The sequence below is a fragment of the Rana temporaria genome, chromosome 11, assembly GCF_905171775.1.
Source record: "Rana temporaria chromosome 11, aRanTem1.1, whole genome shotgun sequence".
Taxonomy (NCBI): domain Eukaryota; kingdom Metazoa; phylum Chordata; class Amphibia; order Anura; family Ranidae; genus Rana; species Rana temporaria.
Window position 1 is genome coordinate 41,379,469 of NC_053499.1, and position 19,135 is coordinate 41,398,603.

Here is a 19,135-nt window from a genome sequence, read left to right on the forward strand (position 1 = left end):
TCTTTTTCTACAGACGCACAACACCAGTCTGAGTACAAAGGATTATTTATATTGTGGGTTTTCATATGCAGACAGGATTTATCAGACCCAGATAACAGGGTACAAGTAAGGGTAGAGCAGTGCAGTTGTAGCATGGAAATATAAATACAAATCCGAAATTAAAAAAAAAAAAATATTAAAAATGCTTTGAGCTCACTGGTCCAGAATAAGATAATTTAACCCTTTCAGTACTGTAGGACAGGTACCAGGATGTAGTGAAAGGGTTAAAGTGATGCAATGCGATTAGTGTATTTCAATTACTGTAGGAAAGCCTTTTATTTACAAGATTTTAAAAATTAAGAGCAGAAATCCAGAAAGACATCTTCAGTGGTCCAGTTTTTTTTTGGTCCTTTAAAGTCATCAATTCATTTTATATTCTTTCTTGCATGGCATTGGCACACCAAGCGCTCACAGAGTCTTTGAGGTGTTGCCTCTTTTCCAGGCACTTTCAGTTGCCCCTTTTACAAGGCTAGATTTTGGTCCTTACTGCCAAGTTGAGAATAAGTGCACTTTTCTGGTTAGAGAATTAAATACAAAACACAAGACAAGAAAAAAAATAACATAAAATACAACAAAACACAAACTGTTCAAAAATTTCAGTAACTTGAAATAGCTTCTCCAACCCCTTAGTTGCAGCATCTATCAGTTCAGATTGCTTGTTAACAGAGACCTACGAAGGGGTTCCTTGAAACGGGGAGTTGGTTCTTTCCTGGTAACTGATTAAGGGGAAGAGTCGGGAATATGTAGAAGGGTTGTAACAGAATCACAATATTAAACACATAGAAAAAAAAAAAAAAAAATCATTAACTGGGGGAGAAGCTACACCCATTCATTCCCCTTTATTGGACTAGGGAAATCCCATGTGTCTTGTTTGGGGTAGGGTTCCCTGTGTCTCCAGTGTGAATGCTCTCTGTTATCCAGTTGGTCCCAGAAGGGTTCCAGTGCTGCTTGGTTTGGTCCAGTGTTGTACATCCAGTGACGGGTGGGGCTGACCCCGTGGCTGCCTGCAGTCTGGGGGGCAAGTGACACATTTTCTGAGTCCGGTACAAGGAGGGAGATCTATATGGGTTTTCCAGCTGTTTGGCAAATGTATCAGTCGCAGAGTCGGTAGAAATTGAAATAATAGTCTGTAACTTGTGAAATATCCACTGTAAAATCATAGCATCCTGATGCCTCCTAGGAGATGGAAATGAAGGAACCGTTAGCAGAGCCATATGTGATAAAACAATAGCAATGGAATCTTGTGTGGTTTGGTTACTTTAAATCTAACAGCATTCCCTGTATTAAGGTAAAAAAATATTTAGGCATCAGCCACCCCCCCCCCTCCTTTTTTACTTGCACTGCGCTGGATTAAAAGAGCTCAGGTATGTCTGCAGCTCTTCCCTCCTCTCACTTCCAGGTCTCGCTGGGGCACTGGGAGCCAATGGCAATCAAAGCCAGTGATGGGGGCGGGGCTGAGTCCCACTGTCTGTCAATGGACATAGCAGTGGGGCTCGGGGACCAGGAGCGCTGGCAGGGTACCCGAGAAGAGGTTGTTTGCGGCCACTCTGCAATTCCATTGCATAGAGCAGGTTTGGAGCATGCTCTGCTGGTTTCCCCCCCCCCCCCCCCCACCTCTGGATCAACTGTGGGTTTAGAATTGGGTACATTGGATTGTAAGATCTATAGAGATTTATTTATTTATATATATATATATATATATATATATATATTAGTGCTGTCAAACGATTAAAATTTTTAATCGCGATTAATCGCATTAATGTCATAGTTAACTCACGATTAATCGCTCTAATTTATGACGAATTTCCCCACAAATATCGTACAATTATGCAAGTGATTATAATTTATTATCGCTGTTTTCTAGCTGATCTAAAACCATTTTTGACATAAAGGGACACTTTTGGACAATCTACAGTTTTTCAGGCAGAAAGAATCGTTTTTATTTTATAAAAGTACATGTAGGACACTGGGCAGACCACTAGGGACAAGGGGGGTGTGTATTTTTTACATACAGTACTGTAATCTATAAGATTACAGTATACTGTGTGTATTGTGTTTGTTTACTTTTTTAAATTTGGCGCCGTTCTCCGCTCCCGTGCGTCGTAACGTCGCAGGGAACGGAGCTCGGCGGCACACAGGCACTGTGAATCGAGCGAGGAGGACCCGCCAAGCAAGGAGGACCCGCTCGATCACACAGCGGGGTGGCATCGCCGATCACACAGCGGGGTGGCATCGCTGGATCCAGGGACAAGGTGAGTAACTTGTCTGTGAATCCAGCGAAAAGGTAAGCCGCGCCGCGCCGCTGTACACTCTGCATGTCCACCCGAGGGCTCCTGCGTTAATCGCGCGACAAAAATATTGACGGCGTTAACATGGGTTTGCGTTAACGCCGTTAATATCGCGTTTAACGCACAGCCCTAATATATATATATATATATATATATATATATATATATATATATATATATATATATATATATATATATACACACACACACATTTATTGGCTACCATGCAGAGCTGCACCAGATTTTGCACTCTCCAGTTTTAGTAAATCGTAGCGGCACGTTGCATGCATTGGTGTTTTGGGGGGGGGGGGGGGGGGGGCAAAAGTGCCTTCAAATGGGCCAAACTGGATACTTTACTAAAACCAATGGAAACAACGTTTTGCAGCACAAATATATATAAAATCCCCCCTCCTATTTTTTTTTTTGGATTGCAATAAGTTTGCTTGAATGTGACTGGCTTACCGCTGGGGATACTCGCAGGTGGAAGGAGAAGTCCTGGGATGGATACACCTGGAGTGACCATAAATTGTACGATGATGGGGCAGGTACAGCGCAAACACCTGAAACCTGGAGGGGAAAAAAATGGTCGAAGACTTCAAATATATATACAGGGAACACATCTACATGCTTTCCTGTATGTAATGCAGACAAGCTTTTTTCAAAATACCAAACATAGGATCCTGCTTTCTCACGCAAATGGTCTGGTGTAATAAAGTGTTAGGCTGGTTCTGCTGAACCAGCCAAAATTCAAAGAGTGTATGGGCAGGCTGAATGTACCAAGTTGATTGATCGTTCGATTAACTTGGGTACAACCAGCCTGACACATTTTACTTGTGATTATGGTTGTTAGAGCTGCTAGCAATAATCACTGTCTTCTCCCAGTGGGGACAGCTTCCCCCCCTCACTGGGAGAATACAATCAGGTTGATTTACTAAAGGCAAATCCACTCTGCACTACAAGTGCACTTGCTGTAGATCTAAGGTGAAGATTTATCATCCATTCATGTACAACCAAAAATACTGTTTTTTTGTTTTTTTTTTTTTGTTTTTTTTTTTCTTGCATGTATGCCTCAGATCTACAGTGACTGTACTTGGAAGTGCACAGTGGATTTGCCTTTAGTAAATAACCCCCATTGTCTCAACAGGAGGGATTCCACTGTCAGCACTGTGTGTTGAAGGGGGAATCGTACAAATTTCTTGGCTGCAGCTCGTGGTTGCAGGAAAGAAATTGTAACAGTCTAGGCCAGTGATGGCGAACCTTGGCACCTCAGATGTTTTAGAACTACATTTCCCATGATGCTCCTCTACACTGCAGAGTGCATGTGTATCATGGGAAATGTAGTTCCAAAACATCCGGGGTGCCAAGTTTGTCATCACTGGTCTTCTGCCTTGCTGCTAAAAAGTCTCCCACAGCCACACCTACATAAAAGCCCGTACACACGGTCAGAAAATCTGTTCAATTTAGTCCGATGAACAATCTGCCGCTTTTCTGATCGATGGTATGCTGCTTTTGACAGCCGATTACGAATTTTCGTCAGACAAAAACTGGATGTGCAGGCTTCAAAATTTTGTCTGATGTGACCACAACGTCTGATTGTTCTTTTCATTAGTACGGTTTTCTTCTAAAAAAAATTTTAAATCTCAAGAGCAAGACTAGGCATGCTCAGAAATGAAAGAACGCACAAAACCATACAACACGTTTTTGTTACTGCTGGCGTTGAATGCTTTTGTCAGAGAATTTTCTGATGGGGAGTACCCTCTTCACTTTCGATTTGAGACTAGCATCCCACAAAGAACTGATGAAAATTCATCTAATAATCTGACCGTGTGTACAAGGCTTTAGAAGTTTACACTTGTCGGGTGATGCAGCAAACAAGAACGTTGAATAGCCTGGGTCTTAAAAAGCAGACATGCCCATCCCACATATGAAGAACTCTTTGAAATCTACCTAAAGTGGATTATATAAATCTCACATAAAAGGAAACCTGTGCTGGAGAGATATGTGGGGTGTGACTGCCAAACTCGTATAACTTTAAGGCCCCTTTCACACTGGGGCGTTTTTCGGGCGCTTTGGCATTAAAAAAAAAAAAAAACATGTAAAGCGCCTGAAGGAAGTCTCACCTGCAACCCCAATGTGAAAGCCTGAGTACTTTCAGAGCCCTTTCACACTGCCAGCGCCTGAAAAATGCTGGTAAAGCGCCGCTAAGACCCCTTTTACACTGGGGCGTTTTTCAGGCGCGTTGGCGTTAAAAAATAAATAAAAAAAGCTCCCTCAATGGGAAGGGGCTTTAGGAGCGGTGTATTCAACGCTCCTAAAGCCCTGCAAAGAAGCTGCTTGCATGACTTTTTTTTCAGTGTAAAAGCACTTAGGCTTTCACATTGGGATTGCAGATGCAGCTTCTTTCAGATTTTTTTTTTTTTTTTTTTAACGCTAAAGTGCTAGAAAAACGCCCAGTGTGAAAGGGGTCTTAAATGCTATTTGCCTTGTTGTTATGCTTATCCAATGGCTTTGATGCTCAGATCAGTACTAACTTCACATTTGACTTTACTTGCTGCATGCTTGTTCCAAGTTAGCTACTCAGAGTTTCTCTTGAGCCACTGTATGAGTGGACATTCTGATTTTAGCGCTGTTTTCACTGTATAGTATTAGTAAATAGGCTGTTATAAACAAACCTGGGCGCAGCTCTGATCTTCTGAAGCAGAACTGGTTACGGATGTCGCACAGTTCTTACCCGCTGATGATTCGCAGAGGTTCACTGACACGGGGAATGTGGAGCTAAACAGCAACAAACAAATGACGTTAAAAAGAAAAAAGGGAAATGGCAACTGTACTATTAATAAGTTGCTCTTTAATGAATCCCCCAGACTCTTTAGCTTGTTGTGTAAAATACCTTCTTAATAGTTCCAGTAACATTCACTATGCGACCCACCGGATCCACACAGCCTTTGTTGAAATAAAAAAATTGTCCCTGCCATGTCCTCTTACTGCGCTACAGCCCTATTCATGTCAATAGCTTCCCCGTATTTTGGAGGCTACTATGAGAATGGCTTATGCATAGGAATGAGTGGGGCTGTGGCGCACCTGCGCAGTAAGAGGACTGGGTGGGGATTTTTTCTAGACATACCGTGTTTCCCCGAAAATAAGACCTACCCCGAAAATAAGACCTAGCGTTATTTTCCAGGAGGGCTGCAATATAAGCCCTACCCCGAAAATAAGCCCTAGTTTAAAATGTTTGTAACATCCTATAACCCACTCTATTACAGGAGTATATAATGTACAATGTGTGTGTTTCTGTAATATAATTGCGGGGAAGAGAGCTCCGGCGGGTCACAGAAGCGCCGAACGTCGCTATAACGAAGGTATTTGGCACAATTATATTACAGAAACACACACATTGTACATTATATAATACTGTAATAGAGTGGATTATAGGATTTTACAAGCATTTTAACTCAGTTTATACTGGGGATTCCAGTCAGGCAGGGAGAGAGAGGGGGAGAGAAGACAGCACATTACATGGTAAGACCTACACCGAAAGTAAGCCCTACTGTGTCTTTTGTTGCCAAAATTAATATAAGACCCGGGCTTATTTTCGGGCCAGGTAGGGCCATACAGTAAATATCATTGGAGCAGAAGAGACGGTATTTTGCAAGGCAGGCTACACTTAGAGGAGCGGGGGAATTGGATAAAGAGCAAACTGCAGGAAAGGCCACACAGGAAAGATTACACTCATATAGTCCACTTACTTGACTTCCAGTGTCATTCTGCCTGACAGTGAGCTGTACTTGCTGAGAGGGAGTGAATACGTGTAATTGCCTGCACTGTAAAGACAGACAAACTTTGATTAATTTACTGATTTATATAGTACTGAAATATTGTGCAGAACTTTACATAGAACAAAAAAAACGATCTCATCCTCACCTGAGGGTGCTAAAGGAACTTAGTCTAACATCCCAACACCACAGTGTCATGAACCTCGGCTGGGTCCAATTTAGGTCACCAACCATATAATCTATTGGTAGGCTGTTGAATTGTGGAAGCGCCCATAGTAAACCCATACAAACAATATCAGCTTTATAGTACCCATAGATATTAGATGACAATATCCGCGGGATCATGCATCAGTGCTAACATCTTTGGAAAAGGAAATACTCAGCAGATATCTCGGCTTACAGATCTTAATGAAAGCCACAGTGGAGTTGTCTCCCCAAACTCTGAGCGGTGACATAGGGGGTCTGCTGTACACACCATGAACACAAAGATAAATCCGTTCACTGGTCATAACATTATTAAATATCTGACTTTTGTCAAATGTCCTAATTCAGGTTTTGGATGAAGACAAACCGAAGGTTCGAACGCTGCACTTTGTAAAGTCTGATTTTACTTTTAGGTTACATAAAGTCAAAGTGCAAAGTCTTGGGCCTTGTTCACATGGGCGCACGTAAGTGTTCATCCGTGTGAGAGCTGCGTTTTGTTTTGTAGATCAGGGCTTCCATTAGAAATCAAAGGGCCCTGCACAGCCTACCTGACCGGCCCCCTTCAACATCCAGAGGGCAATAAAGAAGCATCATGTCAAGCACACTGTGATGAATTGTGGGTGAAGCAAAAGTGTGCCAACAGTGGGAGGACCTTAACAGTTTTATCTACATACAAAGTGCGGGGGTCAGGAGTATCTATTGTACAGACTGCATGTGTCAGGGTAATAGGAGTATGTACTGTACAAGGGTCATGAGTATCTTTTGTACAGACTGCAGGTGTCAGGGTTATGTGACATACAGATTGCAGGGATCAGGGGGTATCTATTGTACGGACTGCAGGTGTCAGGGTTATGTAACATACAGATTGCAGGGGTCACGAGTATGTATCGTACTGAGTGCAGGTGTCAGGGTTATGTGACATACAGATTGCAGGGATCAGGGGGTATCTATTGTACGGACTGCAGGTGTCAGGTTTATGTAACATACAGAGTGCAGGAGTATGTATCGTACTGAGTGCAGGTAATAGGAATACCTTTTGTACAGGGGTCAGGAGTATCTATTGTACAGACTGCAGGTGTCAGGGTTATGTAACATACAGTGTGCAGGGGTCAGGAGTATCTATTGTACTGAGTGCAGGTGTCAGGGTTATGTAACATACAGAGTGCATGGGTCAGGAGTGCAGGTAATAGGAGTACGTATTGTACAGGGGGTCAGGAGTATCTATTGTACAGACTGCAGGGGTCAGAAATATGTACCATACAGCAGGATGTATCCTACAGAGTGCAGGTGTCAGGAGTATGTAACATACAGTGTGCAAGGGTCAGGAGTATCTATTGTACTGAGTGCAGGTGTCAGGGTTATGTAACATACAGAGTGCATGGGTCAGGAGTGCAGGTAATAGGAGTACGTATTGTACAGGGGGTCAGGAGTATCTATTGTACAGACTGCAGGGGTCAGAAATATGTACCATACAGCAGGATGTATCCTACAGAGTGCAGGTGTCAGGAGTATGTAACATACAGTGTGCAAGGGTCAGGAGTATGTATCGTACTGAGTGCAGGTGTCAGGGTTATGTAACATACAGAGTGCAGTGGTCAGGAGGGCAGGTAATAGGAATACGTATTGTACAGGGGGTCAGGAGTATCTATTGTACAGACTGCAGGGGTCAGAAATATGTACCATACAGCAGGATGTATCCTACAGAGTGCAGGTGTCAGGAGTATGTATTTTTACAGAGGACATAGGTCAGGAATATCTGTTGTACAGAGAGCAGGTGTCAGGAGAATATATCATACAGAGTGCAGGAGTTATTTTCAGGAGCCAAGTCACTTATTATTGCTTCTCCTAGGTTTTTTTTTTTTGTTTTTGTTTTATTTTTCTCTTACATATGTTCATTATACCCAAAGGGTGATTCTGACTGATTACCTAAAAATCCCTCTCTCTGACCTGGACCCTCCTGAACTAGTGGGGCCCAGGGACGTTTACTATACGTGCTGAAAGCCATGGTAATACTTTGCCTTATCCCCGTGGAAAATAACAATTCCCCTCTCTGCTCAAGGGACCCCCTACTGGACTAATGAGGACAAGTAAAAATGAAAGATTGCCAGGTACAATATTCTGCACAATTTACCTGCAGGTGTTTTGAGAGGAACAAAGGTGATCTGCAATGAGGGTGTCGGTCTCTAGGAGGCGAATAGAAGAAGCTGCGGTACGGGAATCTGCAACACAGAGAACAGTCTGTGATGACCACCCAAAATCATATGTGCAAGGCAAACTGTAAATAGCTAGAAATGGCAAAAAAATGTGTGACATTCATTCATACATGTCATCAATAGAATTTCAGTGACGATGCCTGTGTTATTGTGAAATGTAATAAATGTGTCACTGACAAGTCTACTATTTCCATTTTTATTCTCATTCTTATATCCTGCTCAGTGCTTGCTATACACATTTCTGCTTTAAAAGTTGTTATTAAAGATATAAAATAATGTTATTAAAAGACAATTAAAGTGAACCTGTGTCCAGACCATGCACACTATTTAGTAAAAGCACTTTTAAACAGGACCCTATTCACCTCTATCTATAAGCATTGTAAAGAAAAAAGTACTTAAAGTGATTGTAAAGCTTTGTTTTTAAATAACAGACATGTCATACTTACCTCCACTGTGCAGTTTGTTTTGCACAGAGTGGTCCTGATCCACGTCTTCTGTCTGTAACTCCACACAGTAATGTGAGGCTTTCTCCCTGGTGTGGAGTGTCGTGCTCGCCCCCTCCCTTGCATTACAGGAGAGTCAGGACGCTCTCTACGTTGCAGATAGAGAAAGGAGCTGTGTGTTAGTGGGCGTCCTGACTCTCCTGTAGTCCAAGGGAGGGGGCGAGCACGACACTCCACACCAGGGAGAAAGCCTTGCATTACATTGTTAGCATGTATTTTATTTACACACATTATATATGTGTGTATATATATATATATATATATATATATATATATATATATATATGTGTGTGTGTGTGTAAATAAAAAAAAATATCACAAAAATAAAAATGCATGCTAACAAAAACACCATGCATTTTGATGCAGTGGCATTAAAAAATAAAATTAAAAAAAGGCCCATGCACTTTGGTGCTATTGAGGGGTGGCAGGCAGTTTATTCTCAAATTAATAGGCTGTTCTGAAGCAAGGCACATACTCTGTGCGTGTAAATAAAATAAAAAAAAAAACACAAAAATGCATGCTAACAAAAGCACCATGCATTTTTTTGAGAATCGTGATCTTCATTCTAAGCAAAAGAATTGTGATTCTTATTTTTCCCAGAATCGTGCAGCCATACTGCCTTTAGGAATTAATATGAGAAACACCAGCAAATCTATTGGGTAGCTTTAGGTGCACACTGTACAGAGGAAACAGACAGTACACCACGTGAGAATACTGCAGCTAGCACAATCACCTGCCTGTCAGTAAATTAGGAAGAGCGGATCTAGCTAAACTATACAGTGTATAAATATATATACAACACCTGGGATGCATATATATCCTCTACACACTGTAACTCTAAGGCCGCGTACAGACGAGCATACATGTACGATGAAACCGGTCCGCCGGACCGTTTTCACCGTACATGTATGCCCGGGGATTTCTGTATGGTGGCTGTACTCACCATCATACAGAAATCCGCGCGTGGCCGCGCCGTCGCTGCGACGATGACGCTGCGACGTGGGCGGCCCTGCCAGTTCAGTGCTTCCACGCATGCGTCAAAGTCATTCGACGCATGCGAGAGATGGCGGGCGCTCGGACATGTACGGTAGGTCTGTACAGACGACCAAACATGTCCGAGGGGACAGGATTCCAGCGGGCTGTTTTAAAACAAGCCCGGAAATATTTGCCCGCTGGGAAAAGGCCCGGCGGGCAAATGTATGCTGGAATCCTGTCCGTTTGGGCCTACACACGACCGAACATGTCTGCTGAAACTGGTCCGCAGACCAGTTTCAGCAGACATGTTCGGTCGTGTGTACGGGGGCCTGACTGACTAGCTTGCCTGCCTGCCTGCTCTATCTAACTAAAATGAAACTCTCTCTCTCTGTAAACCACCAACACACTACACAAGGCCGACTTCCAGGCAGCAATATATAGTGTGGGGCGTGTACTAAACCCCCTGAGCATAATTGGCCAAAGCCACCCTGGCTTTGGCCAATTATGGCTCTCCGTTTTTTGCGCACTGTGATTGGTCAAGCATGCGGGTCATAGTGCATGCTTGGCCAATCATCAGCCAGCAATGCATTGCGATGCCGCAGTGAATAATGGGCCGTGACACGCCACTCAAATTTGGCTCGAACGGCCCAAAACGTTCGTAATTCGACGAACGAACATACGATGTTCGACTCGAATACGAAGTTCATCCCTATTCCTGATAATACAGAGCCAGGGTGTGTATTGCTAGAAAGTTATTTTTTTTTTCTTGGGAGGGTGCATGTGATCAGCACAGGGCCAATCAGCACAAACAGAGAGTCAGGGGTCCTGCATCCTGATAGTACAGTCAGTGCAGAATGAAAACCCCTCCTACAAGCTTTAACCAAACACTGATAGAAGTCACAAGACTGCTATATATGTTGTAAAGCGCTGCGTAAACTGTTGGCGCTATATAAATCCTGTATAATAATAATAATAATATATACTGCTGATGAGAAAAAGTATTTAGCAGTTTATATTTACTAAAATAACTGCATTTCCATGTTCTGTGTACTGTAGAAGACCAGATATAGTGAATGCAGGCTCCTGGGTTAAATAACACTTTAAAGCGGAGTTCCGCCAAAAAAATATAAAATTAAAAGTCAGCAGCTACAAAAACTGTAGCTGCTGACGAAGCCGATCTCTCCTTCGGCTCTCGGGTGCTGCCGCCGCCATCTTCGGTAAGGGAATCAGGAAGTGAAGCCATTCGGCTTCACTTCCTGGTTCCCTACTGCGCATGCGCGACTCACTCTGCGCGATCCCACTGGTCCCTGCTGTCTTCTGGGACCTGTATCTCCCGCCTGACTGTACATGGTGGCAGATTCGTGTAAATCACAAGAATCGCTTTACATAATTCATAACCTACAATGGCAGCTAGTACAGAAAACACATATGTGTAAGTTCTCATGGGCAGGACCCTCCAACCTTCTTGTCCTGCATTGTATTGAAACTGTACAACCTCACTTTATTTGGTAACGTGCCACACAAACTGTTGGCATTTAGCTGATTGCCTGGAGTTCAAGGAAAAAGCTGAGACATCAAGCCAGAGGAAATTTTGAAAAGCAGATAAAATAGATATCTCACCATTTGCTTTTGTGACGTCAGCAGTAGTGGTGACCATGGCCTCTCCCGCCACACTTCTCTTATTGCGGAGGTCTTGGCCAGGCAGGCTGTTGGGGTTGTGTTTAGTTTTGCTCTGAGTGTATTGGGGTGGGGGACTTACAGGGCGAGCTGGAGTTTGTAAAGAGTTGCGGCTCTTATCTAAGACCCGGGATTTTGCCTTTCTGATGGTGACCGATGAAGCATTGTCTGTAAAAGAGATTTAAAGATGTATGATTTCATGCAGACAGATGACTCCAGAATTGGACAGAGAGAAAACAAAGCTATAGTATTTTTATGGGCATACAAAGTCTCCCTACACTGGGTGCATCAATAGAACACAAAGCCCTGTAGTCTCAGAAGGCAAGGCTCTTCCCTCATTTCCCCCTCCTTTCTTTAAGTCAACAGACTGGCCCCAGATTGCACTGTCCACTGTTAACTCTTTTCTGTGAAGACTGGAAGTTCAGAGAAGCAGCAATGAGGGAGCAGGAGTAAGCAGCATTGGAAGTTGTAAACTGCAAGTGCTGGGATAAGAAATGTAACGAAAGGTCAACTAGGGAATGTTTGTTTTCTTGTATTAAACTAAAAATGCTGACTGATTAACCACTTAAGACCCGGACCAAAATACAGGTAAAGGACCTGGCCAGTTTTGCGATTCGGCACTGCGTCGATTTAACAGACAATTGCGCAGTCGTGCGACGTGGCTCCCAAACAAAATTGGCGTCCTTTTTCCCCCACAAATAGAGCTTTATTTTGGTGGTATTTGATCACCTCTGCCGTTTTTATTTTTTGCGCTATAAACAAAAATAAAGCGACAATTTTGAAAAAAAAACAATATTTTTTACTCTTTGCTATAATAAATATCCCCCAAAAATATATAAAAAAACATTGTTTTCCTCAGTTTAGGCCGATACGTATTCTTCTACCTATTTTTGGTAAAAAAAAAATCGCAATAGGCGTTTATCGATTTGTTTGCGCCAAATTTATAGCGTTTACAAAATAGGGGATAGTTTTATTGCATTTTTATCATTTTTTTTTTTTTTTTACTATTAATGGCGGCGATCAGCGATTTTTTTCGTGACTGCAACATTATGGCGGACACATCGGACAATTTTGACACATTTTTGGGACCATTGTCATTTTCACAGCAAAAAATGCTATAAAAATGCATTGTTTACTGTGAAAATTACAATTGCAGTTTGGGAGTTAAGCACTAGGGGGCGCTGAAGGGGTTAGGTGTGACCTCATATGTGTTTCTAACTGTAGGGGGGCGGGGCTGGATGTGTGACGTAATTGATCGTCTTTCCCTATATCAGGGAACACATGATCGATGACAGTGCCACAGGGAAGCTGTGTTTACACACAGCTCTCCCCGTTCTTCAGCTCCGGGGACCGATCGTGGCTGGGCACTTAAAGAGGACGTACAGGTACGTGCTTGTGCCTAGCCGTGCCATTCTGCCGACGTATGTGCAGGAGGCGGTCCTTAAGTGGTTAAAAGGGTTGCAGCAAGAGTTAGTGTAGGAGTTTCAGGAAGGGTTAGTGTGAGGGCTGAAAGAAAAAAAACTGACAGCTCAGGAGGAGCCACTGTACTAACTATGCAATGTTTTTTAACAAGAGAAACTATGCAATGTTAGTACAGCAATCTCCCCTGCTGTGCTACTGTGTTCTGACAGAGGACTGCACCCCACCACCACCAGAACACTCCGGTCAGCGCTCTTTTTCGGTCATGCTCCTTTGACAGAAGCCAACCAAATGGCTGGCTTCTGTTGGACCGGCTGCAGTACACATTGGTTGAATGCTTTTATTGAACCGGCCCATACCCGCCGACATTCGGCCCATGTGTACTAGGCTTTAGGTTGGCAGGGGCGGCCCATTTATTAAAGGGGTTGTAAAGGTACAATTTTTTTTCCCTAAATAGCTTCCTTTACCTTAGTGCAGTCCTCCTTCACTTACCTCATCCTTCCATTTTGCTTTTAAATGTCCTTATTCCTTCTGAGAAATCCTCACTTCCTGTTCTTCTGTCTGTAACACCACACAGTAATGCGAGGCTTTCTCCCTGGTGTGGCGTGTCGTGCTCGCCCCCTCCCTTGGACTACAGGAGGGTCAGAACACTCTCTACATTGCATATAGAGAAAGGAGCTGTGTGTTAGTGGTCTCTCCTGTAGTCCAAGGGAGGGGGCGAGCCTCCGTTCCCAGTTGAAGCCATTTTTGGTGCAACGTGTCCGGTGGAGCACCATTTCCTAACGCCATCACGCTCATAGGCTTTAGGTTTGATCCTTGGCTGATGTGCAAAGGAACTCTTTTTTTTATCGTTGTGCCTTTTATATTATTTTGCTGTGGACACCTGCTGCGAAATTCATTTTTATTTATTTTTATTTTTTGGTTGTTGTGACACTTGACTGTGTTTTTTTAAATAAACCTCCAATTTTTTAAAAACTTCACCATGAAGACTCTATTGTCCCCTTTTTGCTGAGCCTACTATTCCCAGATCAAGTGGTAAAGCTAAGTGGATTCTGCCGGTTTTTCCTTCCTGTGTGGTGTGATCCGGTCTGATGAACAGCTGAAGGTGATATCCTCATCCAACAAGACGGAAGCATCCCTCCTTGATCGAGGTGGTCGTTTATCGTGGCCGGCAGGCTAATGCACACGCTCTAGAGATCTCTATAACCTGAGATCCTCTCAGTCCGGTAAGCGGCAGTAATATTACACTCTTTTGGCTGAAAATAAGACCAAGGCTCCTTCCAGATACCCCGTTGAATATTGCAGTAGCTATTGGATTAAATCCTAGAAGTGTCCTATTTTTATGCTTTGGGACTTTGTTCATTTTTTCACACAATGAACATTTAGCACATATTTTTTTTGGCGTATTTTTATATGCACAATCATTACTGATTTGACTATTTCACATAGGGATTTCTATAATGACACTTTATTGAAATTTTGGTTACCCCATATCCATGTGTCTGACCCCTTTCAGGACATTGGTGCATGTATTCCAGGAAGCGGGGTTTGACACTGGTCAACCGATTGGACAATAGATCCTATTGGACACCTAGTAGGAGGGAGGAGCCACACGACGCAAACGGCCGTGATGAGAACACAAGAGCCACTGCCTGCTGCCCATAGGAGCCAGCAACCTGCTGCCCATAGGAGCCAGCAACCTGCCGCCCATAAGAGCCCGCAACCCGCCCATACGGAGCCTGCAACTCGGCCACTGCCAGCCGGATGTAGGAGCCCGTCTGCCTGCAACCGATGGGGTAGAAGGGGTTCCGCTGACCGACCAACCTGGATGGAGGTTGATTACCCCCCGCCCCACCCCCAAAAACAAAACACCAGCCGCCACTACTTTTTGAGCTCTATGCCAAAATTACCATCACTGGCCCAGATTCAAGAAGCAATTGCGCCTGTGTAACCATAGGTTACGCAGCGCAATTGCTTACTTGCTCCGGCGTTACGAATGGTCCTGATTCAGGAACATCGTAACGCCGACTGCAGCCTAAAATCTGCGTGGCATAAGGCTCTTATGCCACGCAGATTTTAGGCTGCATTCTAGCGATGACCGCTAGGGGGCGCTCCCATTGTGATCTGTGTATAGTATGCAAATTGCATACTAACACCGATTCACAACGTTGTGCGAGCCCTGCGTACGCAAATTACGTAGTTTGCATACGTCGGGTTTCGCGTAACGTTACACATCCTAATAGCAGGCGCAGCCAATGCTATAGGATACCGACGTTCCCGCGTCGCGAGATTTAAAATCTACGTCGTTTGCGTAAGTGAATCGTGAATGGCGCTGGACGCCATTCACGTTCACTTTGAAGCAAATGACGTCCTTGCGACGTCATTTGCCGCAATGCACGTCGGGAAAGTTTCCCGACGGAGCATGCGCTTTACGATCGGCGCGGGAACGCGCCTAATTTAAATGATTCCCGCCTAATTTAAATGATTCCCGGCGGGATCATTTACATTGCGCGCGCTTACGCCGGGCAATTTTGCCCGGCGCGCCCTTGCAATTCACGGAGCTACTGCTCCGTGAATCGAGGGAAGCGCTAAATATTTGCGTGGGCGCAGGGCAAAATCGTTGCCCTGTGCCTCCGCAAATAGAGCGCAAATGTACCTGAATCTGGGCCACTGTTCTTCCAGTACTGAAAAGAATGCACCATTGTCACTATGTCTGAATACATCCCCAGTCAGCAATTAGGTTCCTGGGTACAGGCGATCCTTCATTTCTTCATAATGGCAATCCTCACCTGTTACTGAGCTCTCAGGACGAGAAGCTGTTTTCCCATGTGTGACAGCAGGAAAAGTAGAGACACCAGGAGGACTGGAGCAGCAGATAGCTTGACACGGTGGATTGAGACAAAGGTTTATTGTGATGGAAGGATTCTGATTATGTAGCCAATCTTCTAAAAAGTGAACCATACAAATGCTTATTAGTCAATACCATAAGAAAACCTAACCTAAAAACAGGCTGAGACGAGGGACTTACCTGTACTTTTTGTGCCGTTGATAGGTGGGGTGGTGGAACCTCTCAGCTGTGTGGTATCAAAGTTTTGACTTGAGCTATAGAATGAAACACATGAGATATGTACGGATCATGGGGTGAGAATACCATTGGAATAAATTCTAGAAGTCAATGGTGATATAAGCCAAAGAGACATACCGTGCACATACAGCGAAAGGAAGAGTGAGACGGATCTTTCGGAAGAAAGTCAGAGTGCAGGTACCAGGTGGAGTGAAAACACTGCCAGAGGTAGACAGCAAAAGGAAGGGGACAGCGCCAAACAAAGGAGAAGGAAAGGAGGTACAGAAGTCAGTGCAGATAAGGCAATCACAGCTCAGATTAAACATTCTGACCCCTTCGCTCTAAACCATATTTTACATAGTAATGTGCCTTGCGTTAAGGCAGCCAATCCAATTTGAATGGTCTCCCGACAAACAGCAATGGGCAAAAAAACAGAACCTGCAGCATTTTCTAACATAGAACATGTGCATTGTGGTGCATTGCAGCGTGGGTCTGTTGCAGGCTACTGTAGTTGTGGATTGGAACATTAACACTGAGTGGCCCTGCTATGTACCATACATTTTACAAAGTTCCATGCGTTACAGTAGCACACAGCAAAACACATGCTACTGCAACACATTTGGAGGGGCCCTCAAGAATATCACAGAGCCCAGCACACTTCCAGACAAAATTTTAAGTCTGAAGCCTCATACACACGCACGGTTTTCTCATCAAGAACCAGCAAAAAAACTGCTGGCAGAGCTTTCTTGCCGAGTATACCGTGCGTGTGTACGAGGCTTTCAGGTTTCTCGCCAAGAAAATTGCCCAAAATCTCGATGAGAAAAATAGAGAACATGTTCTCTATTTTCTCGTCGAAAGATTATCGGCAGTGTTTTCCTGCCGAGAAACCCGAGCGTGTGTACTTACCTGTCACCGTGGAAACCCACGCATGCTCGAAATGACTTTGACTCATGCGCGGTAGCTTCCTAGGCATAGGTAGGGTTTAGTAAGATGGCGGCGACGGCATCGAATGTGACTAGCGTATGCTCGTCGTAGTCGATGACGTCACCGCGTTCCTTCCATTCAAAAGAATGGCGGTTCTTTTGAATGGAGTGTCTGTACACTCGGCCGGCAAGAGATTCTTTCCAAGAATCTCGTCAGGAAAACCAACGTTTTGGCACAGTGGCAACAATTAAAGGGCACAGTGGTGACAATTGGCACAGTGGCGACAGTTGATGGGCACAGTGGCTGCGTTTGATGGCATGGCATAGTGGCTACGTTTGATGGCATGGCACAGTGGCGACAGTTGATGGGCACAGTGGCTGCGTTTGATGGCATGGCACAGTGGTGACAATTGATGGCACAGTGGCTGCGTTTGATGTCATGGCACAGTGGCTGCGTTTGATGGCATGGCACAGTGGTGACAATTGATGTCACAGTGGCTGCATTTGATGGGCACAGTGAGGCCGCAATTGTTTTTTTCGTTTGCGCCCCCCCAAAAATTTGGAGCACCAGCCACCACTGCCTTGCACTACATAGTGTTTGGGAGATCAAAAGGAGATTGTACAATCAAATGTGTGATGAGATTTAAGCAAGCCATACATTATGCAATCTTCTTTCCTTCCATGGGTGGAAGAAAAGAAAATTGCTTGATTCCCTCATCAACACAGTCAGTGGCCCAGATTCAAGAAGCACTTGTGCCCGCGCAACCATAGTTGCGCGGCGCAAGTGCTTACTTGCTCCGGTGTAACGAGTGCTCCTGATTCAGGAACCTCGTTACACCGAATGCAGCCTAGGATGTGACAAACATAAGCCTCCTTATGCCTTCACATCCCAGGCTGCATTCTTGCGTTGGCCGCTAGGGGGCGCGGCCTTTGTGATTGGCGTGTAGTATGCAAATTGCATACTACCACCGATTCACAAAAGTTGCGCGGGCCCTGCGTACGCAAGGTACGGAGTTTCCGTACGGCGCCTTTAGCATAAGGTTGCTCCTGCTAATAGCAGGCGCAGCCAATGCTAAAGTATAGCTGCGCCTCCCGCTCACGACGTTCAAATTTCACGTCGTTTACGTAAGTGAACCGTGAATGGCGCTGGACGCCATTCACGTTCACTTACAAGCAAATGACGTCCTTGCGACGTCATTTGCCGCAATGCACGTCGGGAAAGTTTCCCGACGGAGCATGCGCTGTTCGCTCGGCGCGGGAGCGCGCCTAATTTAAATGATTCCCGCCCCCGGCGGGATCATTTACATTAGGCAGCCTTGCGCCCGGCTGCTTAGCATATTGCCCGCGCAATTTACGGAGCAACTGCTCCGTGAATCGAGGGCAAAGCGCAATATTTGCGTGGGCGCAGAGAAAAAAAATTTGCTCTTTGCCCACGCAAATATTGCGCAATTCTACTTGAATCTGGGCCAGTGTTGATAGGGGAATCCCTCTTGCAGTGCTATTGCATATTGCGGTCGGGGGGACGGGGGGTGGGCAGGGTTGGGGAGCCTTCCCTGTCGGCAGAGCACAATTAGTGTTGCCAGTGGCACTAATCTTTCGGGGGAAAAAACCGACATGCTGGGTGCCCATACATGGATCAAAATTCGTCCAAATTTAGTCCACTGGAGGTGCCGACATCAAATCCAATATGGTGGCACCCAGCAGCAGTGTCAGCGCCTTTTAATGTCAACACAAGGGAGGATTTTACAGGTAAATAACATGTATAAAATATGTGAAAAAGTAGAAACTATTTTTTTTTTTTAAACAAATGGTCTGGTGACAGGGTCTCTTTAATATACAGACTTAAAGCCCTAATCAGTATTACAAATTTGACACAAAAACTGTTGTAACACATAAATAAAAGACTGGTTGCTGCGGCTCATTACTATTGAATGCAAGGCACTTAATTTTTTTTTTTTTTTTAAACTGTCTTTTTTTCTAAAAGGTAAAAGCTTCTGCTTTGATTCAATAAATAATAAACATGGAAACAAAATCACACCCGCTAAATGCATTGAACC

General features: G+C 44.3%; 1 protein-coding gene across 5 annotated transcripts in view; it reads right to left on the reverse strand.

The window, feature by feature from the left end:
- Positions 1-27: 27 nt before the first annotated feature.
- The window catches only part of MYRF (myelin regulatory factor), a 197,909-nt gene continuing 178,801 nt past the window's right edge, over positions 28-19,135 (reverse strand). For 4 of the 5 annotated variants that reach the window (XM_040328424.1, XM_040328422.1, XM_040328421.1 and 1 more), the window contains 9 exons: positions 16,294-16,374; positions 16,120-16,193; positions 15,881-16,036; positions 11,616-11,840; positions 8,436-8,523; positions 6,074-6,148; positions 5,000-5,102; positions 2,790-2,894; positions 28-1,215 (listed from right to left, as the gene is read on the reverse strand). In XM_040328424.1, the coding sequence (XP_040184358.1) occupies positions 1,132-1,215; positions 2,790-2,894; positions 5,000-5,102; positions 6,074-6,148; positions 8,436-8,523; positions 11,616-11,840; positions 15,881-16,036; positions 16,120-16,193; positions 16,294-16,374 (991 nt within the window). In that variant the 3' untranslated portion in view covers positions 28-1,131. The remainder of the gene's footprint in view (positions 1,216-2,789; positions 2,895-4,999; positions 5,103-6,073; positions 6,149-8,435; positions 8,524-11,615; positions 11,841-15,880; positions 16,037-16,119; positions 16,194-16,293; positions 16,375-19,135) is intronic. The other variant, XM_040328425.1, reaches the window with a different exon arrangement.